Genomic DNA, 10564 nt, shown 5'->3' on the forward strand with positions numbered 1-10564 from the left:
TTTAAACCGAGTGATTAATGCTGGCCTTGTCATTGTCATCTGCAAAAGTATATAAAACATTTTACTGAAGCTGACCAATATGTGCCATTATTTGTGTTAAATATCTATGTTGGAAAAAATATATAGCCTTGACGAATGTCTGGGTATCGCAAGTGTTATCAACTGTCTCGTGGCTTAATGGCAGCGCATCAGTGCACTGAGTGCTCGGCTGGAGTTCGCAACCTATCTCTTCTTTTCACCTCTGAGTAAGAGTAGGCCTACGAGACACAACAATAGGTTTTGACCATACATATTTATGTAGTTACTCTACATTGAGAGACCATAGGTACAAGACATCAGTCAAAAACAATTGAATCTATGTGGCACACTACTTCACCTGCAGGTAGTGAGAAGCAAGAGGACAATCTCACATCATAAGAAAATCGAACCTACAACGCTGGGATAACAAGTCACCTGCTTAAGCCACTACACCATTTATTGCTGTGCTGATTTTAAGAGTCTGTGAAGATTATAATACTAGCTTGTCAAAAAGCAAGGTAATACTCGAATTAACATAAATAGCAAGAATGAGCCAAGTAGGCGAGTCAGTCTCTTAATCATAAAATAAAGCTACAGGATAGATCAATCACTGAGTCACGAGATAAACATCCACTTCACAATTTTTTGTTAGGCAGTTGTGATTTTTGGTTAGGCGCTCAGGACACCAACTAGAACTACCAAGAAACGACACAAGTGCGACTGCCCAGGGGCAGTAGTTCAAACGACCAAACTTTGCGTCCTTGTTTGTGATTGAGAGTAGAAACACCAAATCCAAGAACGATGGAGCGAACTACCAAGGTTGCGACGCAAGTTTTCAGAAAACGAGCCCCTGAATGGTTCTAAATCTAAAACGTGTGTGTGTGTTTGTGTGTGTGTGTGTGTGTGTGTGTGTGTGTGAGTGTGTGTTTGTGAGTGTGTGTATGTGTACGTGTGTGTGTGTATGTGAGTGTGTGTGTGTGTTTGTGTGTGCGTGTGTTTGAGTGTGTGTGTGTATGTGAGTGTGAGTGTGAGTGTGAGTGTGAGGTGTGTGTGTGTGTGTGTGTGTGTGTGTGTGTGTGTGTGTGTGTGTGTGCTGAATTAGCCCCTGCTCCTGGTGCTCTCAGTAATGAAGCTGTCAGAACAGCAGGCATGACCTCAGTGATATTCAAATGGGAGTGTCTTGTCTTGATGATGACAGCGTCCCCGTCTAATGATGACAGCAGAGCCCAATTACTGCCAGAGAGCAAGTCAGAGGTCACAGGCACACACACGCTCACACACACACACACAGACACACACACAGACATACACATACAACACACACATATGCATACACGCACACACACCCACACATGCACACACAAACCCAAAGATATATGTAGAAAGCCCGCCCCCAACACACAGACATACAGTGCTGTGAAAAAGTATTTGCCCCCTTCCCGATTTCTTTTATTTTTACATATTTGTCACACTTAAATGTTTCAGATCATCCAACTGATTTTAATATTAGACAAAGACAACGAGAGTTAACACAAAATGTAGCTTTTAAATTCTCATTTAATTTATTCAAGGTAAAGAGTTATTCAAAACCCATATCACCCATGTGAAAAAGTAATTGCCCCCTAAACCTAATAACTGGTAGAACACCCTTGGCAGAAACAACTGCAATCAAACGTTTCAAAGAGTCTTTTACATCACTGTATTCATGTGTCATTTGGGATTTTGGCCAACTCTTCTTTGCAGAATTGTTTTAATTCTGCCATATTGGAGGGTTCCCGAGCCTGTCTAAGGCAATGCCACCGCAGCATCTCCATCATTGATTGAAGGCAGGACTTTGACGAGGCCACTCCAAAACCTTCATTTTGCTGCCCAGGCACTGAAGCAGCACAACAGCCTCAGACTATCACACTCCCACCCCTGTGTTGGCTGCTGCTACTGTATGATTCTCTTATTGTGGAATGCAGTGTTAGCTTTACACCAGATGTAACAACACACATCTTCTAAAAAAATCCACTTTTGACTCATCAGTCCACAGAATATTACCCCAAAAGTCTTGGGGGTCATCAAGATGTGTTTTGGCAAATGTGAGACGAGCCTTTGCGTTCTTTCTGATCAGCTGTGGTTTCCTATGGATGTCATTTTTGCCCAGTCCCTCATGAACACTGACCTTAACTGAGGCAAGCGAGGCCTGCAGTATCATGGTCAGCTGGAATCCCAGAGAGTTTTCTCCATTTGTAGATAATGGGTCTCATCATGGTCAGCTGGAGTCCCAGAGGTGTATAAATGGCTTTGTAACCCTTTCCAGACTGATAGATGTCAATGACTTTGTTTGTCATCTGTTCTTGAATCTCTTTTGATCTCAGCATCATGTGCTGCTTTTGGAGACCTTTTAGCCAACTGCACACATTGTCAGAAAAGTTCTATTAAGTGATGTTTAGATTCAACAGGGTTGGCAGTAATCATGCCTGTGTGTGTTTAGTAAAGTTGAATTGTATTATCAATTAAATTTGGTTAGTTTGTTAATTTAGTAACTAAGGGGTCAATTACTTTTTCACATAGGGCCAGGTGGGGTTGGATTTTCCTTCAATAAATGAAATCATCATTTAAAAACTGCATGTCATGATAACTCTGGTTATCTTTGTCTAATATTAACTCATTGAATGCCAAGCTGTTTTCGGGAGCTTTGTCCTAGAGTGCCAGCAATCTAGACCATTGTTGATGATTTTTGTACAGCCATAGCATATTCTGTGTTATAGCTATGAACACATACAATGGCTCATTTAAAAGGTGAGACGTTAAGCTCTCGGTGGGTGCAAACCGTGTATTTCTACAAGCCTCTGTTCCTGAGAAATCCCAAGCTAAACAGTGGCTAGTTTTCATCAAAATCGCTGTTTTTTTCTAGAGATGGTTAGATGCCTGTTACTTATTTGTGTAAACTTTCCGGGAAGTGATCAGCGAGACCTGGCGAGACTGCCACCTAGTGATAGACCCACGAAAATAGCCTGGTTTTGACCTGACGTGCATGCGTCACTGATTCGACCCAAAGCGGCAACCGAGTTCTGATAAAATGTCCAGATAAAATGTCTAGATTGTGCATTTTCATGAGTTTTCGATCGTCATATATTTCATTTCCATTTATCACAGAGTTCCAAAATCACATATAAGGTGTTTTAGAGTGTCTTGTTTCGTAATTTAAAAAAAAGCTAAAAACGTAATATTACGTTTTTGGCACTCAACGCATGGGAAGGAAAAACGTAATATTACGTTTTTGGCACTCAATGAGTTAAAATGAGTTTGATTATCAGAAACTTTTTAGTGTGACAAATATGCAAAAATAGAAGAAATCAGGAAGGGGGCAAATACTTTTTCACAGCACTGCACACACACATACACACACACACACACACACACACAGACAGACAGACACACACACACCCTGTCTGTGGCAGAGCTGATGTGACGGAACAGCAAGACGGCGGAAACGTATGCATCTGTCTCCATAAATATCTCCTTTCCCTGTTTCCCATGTGAGACCGGCTCTTCATGGGAGAAAACTAAAACAACAGCCTCACTGCTAAAACTCACAATGTATATGAGTGTGTGTCTGAGTGTGTATTGAAGCACTGTGGAAGCTCATTGTGTGTGTGTGTGTGTGTGTGTGTGTGTTATTCATCCACCTCTTTTAAAACTCACAATGACTGTGTGGGTGTGTGCGCAAGCTCACATTGCTTGGTGTTTACATCCAACACACTGCAGAACACAGAACATAGAACACACATTACAGTACACACAACACACAAAATAGAGTACTGAAGCCATGACGTAGCGTTGCCAAGGCAGCAATTTCACTGGATCTAAACAAATCAATCTACCTTTAGAAATCACCATAGTGGTGGCTTTCCTAATCTATTTAAATAATTTTACAACATTTCTAAGACGTTAGTATATTTTTTTTACACTGTAGGAATCACATACTACAACATACTGTACTGTATATTCATACCAAATGATCAAATTCGTGACTACAGAGTTTTATTTTAGCATGGGTTTCCCCAATAAAAGAGACCTGCATGTAACTTCACAGCGTGCGGTTAAAATCCTTAAATTCATGGACGTGTTTTGGCTTTATTTTTTTGGCAAAAAACGTCACTCTTAACAGCCGCCAGTCTTTAAGAAGACGTGAAATATCCACTGGAATTTTGTTTCTTTCTATTACACCTGCCAGGGAATCCGTGTTATGTGGCTAAGCTGCTGCCTAGCAGGTAAAAAAACACGCTTAAATGGATATATTTATTTTATTAGCTAGAAATGATGCCACATGTCTACATTCAATGCTATTTATGCCACTTCGAAAGTTTGTTTAGATCCATTGATTCTGCCGTCATGGAAACGCTACGTCACACTTCGGGACTCTATAGAACACATTACAGAACACAAAACACACAACATATAACACACATTACAGTTCACACAACACACAACATAGAACACATTACAGAACATAGAACACACATTGCAGTACACAGACATCAACAAAATAGAACACACTATGGCTGTGTCCAATCACCACGCACGCTGGATCTATCCAATCACCACACACACTGGATCCATTCTCGAATCATCACAACAAATCAGTTCAAACTTTTACTTAAAGCCTAACTTGTCATCTTCCTCAAGTCATAACACACACACATACACACACATACACACACACACACACACACACACATACTACACACACACACACACACACACACACACACACACACACACACACACACACTCACACACACACACACACACACACACACCTAACCCAGAGAACAGCTTCATTATATCCAGTGAGCAGATTCGGCAGGCAGCCATAATTCTGTGTGACAGGTCTGAAATGGCTTTGTGTGCGGTTTGGCCTTGAAGGCATGCCGTATGTGAGACCAAGACACACACACACACACTCACCAGGACAGAGTAGGGATACACCTATGCCACACACACACACACACACACACACACACACACACACACAAGGCATGCCGTATATGGAAGGAAAATACAGTGTGTGTGTGTGTGGGGGGGGGGGATGTGCATGTGCATACAGTTATGTGTGTTTCACTGTGGTTAGGACCAGGGGGTGTGAATGTCTAAATGTTGTGTGTGTGTGTGTGTCGGTGTGTTCGAGGTATCTCCCTGCTCTGTCCTGGTAAGTGTGTGTGTGTGTGTGTGTGTGTGTGTGTGGTAGAGGTGTATCTCTGCTCGTTCCTGGTAAGTGTGTGTGTGTGTGTGTGTGTGTGTGTGTGTGTGTGTGTGTGTGGTAGAGGTGTATCCCTACTCTGATATAAATCAGGTTGAAGCTTGTGGCTGAAATGAGCCTGAAAATAAAAAGAGCATAAAAGTGTCGCAGTGAAATAGAGAGCATGGAGGAGGTGTACGTGTGTTTGTGTGTGTGTGTGTTGTAGTGAAATAGAGAGCATGGAGGAGGTGTACGTGTGTGTGTGTGTGTGTGTATGGGTGTGTGTGAGTGTGTGTGGTGTGTTGCAGTAAAAGAGAAAGCATTGGGGAGGTATATGTGTGTGTTAGTGTGTGGGGAGTGTGAATCTGTGTGTCAGTAAAATAGAGGACCAGGGTGAGTGGGAGGGGGATGTGAGTGTGTGTGTGTTTGTGGAGAATTCCTTTGAGTAGCATTCCCCCATCTGCTGCAGTAGATCACTTGATTCACCAACAGCACAGATCACAGATGTTGAACCTGGACGTTATCATAGCGCGCGCACGCACACACCACACACACCATTTATTCTTGACACTCAAAGTGCTTTACAGGGAAGCGGGAACCTCACTGCACGGCAGCCATTATGCACCAGAACGCTCACCACACACCAGCTTGAGGTGGAGAGTGAGTGAGTGAATGAGCCAATCACACTGGGGGATGATTAGGGGGCCAGACTGAATGAGCCAATCACACTGGGGGATGATTAGGGGACCAGACTGAATGAGCCAGATTGGGAATTTAGCCATGTCACGGGGAACCCCCTACTCATTGCGATAAGTGCCATGGGATTTTAATGACCAAAGTGAGTCAGGACATCAGTTTAACATCTCATTCAAAGGACGGCATCTCCTACATTTTTTTTTGTTGCCAGAGGGAAGAGTGCCACCTACTGGCCACCCACCAACACCACTTCCAACAGCAATCTAGTTTTCCGAGGAGGTCTCCCATCCAAGTACTAACCAGTCCCACACCTGCTTAGCTTCAGTAATTCAGCTAAGACAGGGTATCTGTTGGTCTGGCTCTTACCTACTGATCATACTGTATCAGAATAGTTGCTGTTGTCGTTTATATGGTTAATTCACTTTGTGGCCATTTTGAAAATCAAAACAGGGCTAAGGGGTACCGTATGAAAACCCAGAAGTTCTTTAGATTGGAGTCCAAAGCGCATCTATTCTCTCCCCTTTGGACTCTTTAGGAGGGGGGGAAACATGCTAGCAGCACACTATTGAGTCAATGGACAAAATCACTAACAGTTAAGCTTCACACATTCGTTTTAAATTCAGTTTGGGTTCAGCCTGAACACAATGGTTTCAAAGCATTACATTTGCTCAACAATTTACAGAACGTTATTCAATATCAATATCCCGATGATGACTACAAATTTGTTTGGTAGCTAACATTCAACGTTAGCTTCATTTGCTTGCTAACTAGATAATGTTATGAATGAATGAATGAATGAATGAGCTTTATTGTCATTGAAGCAAATGTAGTACGAACTTAGAGCGCAGCTCCACATGGTGCCACAGCACTACAAAAGAACAAAACATATACACACATTGACAATGCACATAATAAATACGTAACAAATATGACTAAAAAAGGACTAAGTGTGGGCAGCTGTGTTGGGGCTAAAGTGCATCTGGGACTCATATATTGCACCAGGGATGATGTTACAAGGGAGTGTACAGAGTCTGGATGGCTACAGGAATAAAACTCTGTGAGTCTGGATGTGTGTGCTTTTGCAGATCTGTAACGTCTGCCGGATGGTAACAGTTCAAAGAAATGGTGAGCAGGGTGTGTTGAATCTTTGGCGATGTTCAGGGCTCTGCGGTGGTAGCGTGTGTTTGCAATACTGTCCAGGGAAGGCAGGGGGCGGCCAATGATCTTTTGTGCTGCCTTGATGCCCCTCCGCAGGGCCTTCTTATCTGCAGCCGAACACCCCGCGTAACATAGTGAGATGCCATAGGAGAGTGTAGTGAAGGCTAACAGCAGGTCGCTGTTAAGGTTGTTCTTCCTGAGGATTCTTAGGAAATGAAGCCTGAGTTGCCTTTTTTTGCATTAGTGCGTTAGTGTTGGCTGCAGGTGAGGTCATCGGAGATGAGGATGCCAAGGTACTTGGAGTTGGAAGGAGGGTTCTCTCTCCACACAGTCGCCGTTGATGTGGAGGGGTGATGGATTATTTCCCTTCTTCCTCCTGAAGTCCAGTATGAGCTCTTTCGTCTTGGTATTCAGGTATTCAGCGCAAGATTGTTCATTGCGCACCTCTCTGTCAGTCGCAGCACTTCTCCTCTGTAAGCGGACTCATCACCCCCTGTTATGAGCCCCACCACAGTGCTATCATCGGCAAACGTAAAGATGGCAGTGGAGGGGTGCGATGCAGTGCAGGCATGTGTGTAAAGGGACTACTACTGTTAGTGCTGCCCTTGTGGCTGGTCAGGTGTTGTATTCCCAGCCACATCCTCCTTGGGTTGCCGTCAGAGAGGTGGTTTCTCCATTTCCCTCTTATAGGCTGTCTTTGCTGTTTTTATGCCTCTTCACAGCTGTAGAGGCCCAGATCTAAAAACGGTGTTGCGGTTCCTGAGGTTCTGTAGATCTAAAAGCGGTGTTGCGGTTCCTGAGGTTCTCCAGATCTAAAAATGGTGTTGCGGTTCCTGAGGTTCTCCAGATATAAAGGGGTGTTGCGGTTCCTGAGATTCTCCAGATCTAAAAGCGGTGTTGCGGTTCCTGAGGAGCCCCAGATCTAAAAGTGGTGTTGCGGTTCCTGAGATTCTCCAGATCTAAAAGTGGTGTTGCGGTTCCTGAGGTTCTCCAGATCTAAAAGCGGTGTTGCGGTTCCTGAGGAGGGCCTGATGCAACTTATGAGTATGTGGTGTTATGGCATGAGGCTTAGCTTGCTAAACCGAGCTCAACAGCTTATGAGTATGTGGTGTTATGGCATGAGGCTTATCTTGCTAATCCGAGCTAAACAGCTTATGAGTATGTGGTGTTATGGCATGAAGCTTAGCTTGCTAAACAGAGCTAAACAGCTTATGAGTATGTGGTGTTATGGCATGAGGCTTAAAGCCATGCCAGGCTTATAGCTCAACAGTCTGACCATTGAAAACTGTTCTACACTGACCCCACTTGAGATAGTTCTGGCAGCATAACTGGAATTACCAAAATAGAAATCATTTTTAGAAATAATTGTTTTCAGAGGCGAATTCTCCATTTAAACGAAGGGCACAAATGAAGAAAAATGTCTCAGTTTTTCCAAATAACCATGTACGTGTAAATGGGGCCATAATCTTAAGGTGCACTAAGTTACGTCCAATCAAAGGTCTTTATTCTACTCACGCAGGTGCACTAAGTTACATCCAATCAAATCAAAGCTATTTGCTTTCCCCCGCTTTGGGGGCGGTAACTATGATTATGACTAGACGTCCAACGCATCTATGGAAACAGACTTTGCATTGCCTGAGAGAGTGTCATGCTTAAGACAAAAACATGGCTGAAAGCTGCTGTGGGATAGCCTGGAAACCAGACTCTCTGACTTCGCAGAGAGTCTGGCCTAGATCCATAGGCGTACGTTTATTTCCGGGTGGGAGGGCACAGTTTGAGGTTTAAAATCATTGGAGTTCCTTTGAACCGCTTTGAACCAATCACTAACAACCGGCGTTTCGCAAGCGTGCATCTTATTAGCAAACAGTCACACGTTTCATCTGCATAACTCTCGCCAAAATGCATCATATAGTGTTTTGTGAATGTACCTAAGTCAAACTTTCATATAAATGCATAAGTACGTCCAAAGCGGCACTTTTAAGCTTGTATGCGTTGTTGTTTTCGGGTGAAATTACCTTTTGAATGGGATATAGGGCCACTACTATTTTGTTACAATCGCGTCAAAATCGCTATTTTTCAAACACTACGAAGGCTCGACACAACATGAAACTTTGACCGAAGTATCATCAGTGTCTCTACACATGAACTCGAGCATTGAGAACATTGTTGGTGTACACAGAGTTTACTAAAAGAAAGATTTCTTTTAACTCACTTGTTTTTCTGCTCGCTGCCATCTTGCCATCTTGCAAGGAGTGAGTTGTCATCTTTCTTTTTAGTAAACTATGTGTACACGAACAATGTTCTCATTGCTCGAGTTCATGTGTAGAGAAACTGATGATGCTTCGATCAAAGTTTCATGTTATGTCGAGCCTTCTTAGTGTTTGAAAAATAGCGATTTGGACACGACCATGTACTACTAAAGTTTGACCTGGTGTACGTTTGTAGCCTATTTCAAGTCACAAAATCTATGACTAAAGTTTAGCTGACGATATAACATCCTACTCCACTGTGACTTTGTGACACTCCTGTTAATAGGCTAAACTAGTAAGAGCTAAAATATCTCACACCAACCTTATTTGCGCCTTTTATTTACATTTGTTCAAAGATTTCATAAGTAGCCCTTTTCGCTCCCTACGTTGATGTATTCCAAGCGGTCTGCTTCGGGGGCGGGGACGTAGTAATTGAAACACCATGCCTAGGTAACGTAATCGCTCTCAGGGACGCCCTCTGTTCACTGGTTGGTTCGGCTGCCCAACTGCCGAAGTAAACGAGGGCGAATCAACCTATTCCAGACGGAGTACTGTAGGGAAAAGAAATCGAGCGGAAGTACGTAGGCAGGCAGAGGCCAGGCTAGCTGTGGGATAACATGCACTACCATGATGCTAATGAAGCCGCTTTAATAAGCTCTCAGATAAACAAAATGAGCATTTACAGAGATTTAATGCTGCTATCTGGCAGGCTACTCATTAAACTGAATGATTGCAGTGCGGTTAGTTGGCTAAGTCAGCGTTTCTCAAACTGTGGGTCGCGGAGACATGCCAGGTGGGGTGCGAACTGACGTGAAAAACGAAGTTTTTTATTTATTTATTTTTATCTGTAGCCTAGGCCCAGGTAACACCCGATGCGCAATGGACGCACTGTGTTATTCATAGGGAAGCGCTCGTGTCGAGGCAGCTTATTCCCGACCTACATGAGATTTTGAACGTTGTTGTGAGAGTGGTGAATTTCATCAAAACCCGCCCTTAAAAGCGTCTATTCTCCGCACTTTCTGAAGAGATGGTAGCTGACCAAAAAGGCTGTACTGTTTCACAGCGAGGCAAGGTGGCTTTCCGAGGTAAAAGTGCTGTCACAGTGTTTGAGTCCGTGTTGCCTCTTCTTGGAGGAAGAAAGATGTTTGAATCTGCAAGCACGCTCACTAATGAACATTTCTTGACGGCTGGCCTATCTTAGCTGATATATTTG

The 10564-nt window shown here is 43.3% G+C and overlaps 1 protein-coding gene across 1 annotated transcript in view; it reads right to left on the minus strand.

Moving 5' to 3' along the window:
• Positions 1-4415: 4415 nt before the first annotated feature.
• skap2 (src kinase associated phosphoprotein 2) overlaps positions 4416-10564 on the minus strand; it is a 35847-nt gene continuing 29698 nt past the window's right edge. Inside the window, exon 12 of the mRNA XM_048261928.1 lies at positions 4416-4430. Within this exon, the coding sequence (XP_048117885.1) occupies positions 4416-4430 (15 nt within the window). The remainder of the gene's footprint in view (positions 4431-10564) is intronic.

Source organism: Alosa alosa, chromosome 13 (genome assembly GCF_017589495.1).
Source record: "Alosa alosa isolate M-15738 ecotype Scorff River chromosome 13, AALO_Geno_1.1, whole genome shotgun sequence".
NCBI lineage: Eukaryota > Metazoa > Chordata > Actinopteri > Clupeiformes > Clupeidae > Alosa > Alosa alosa.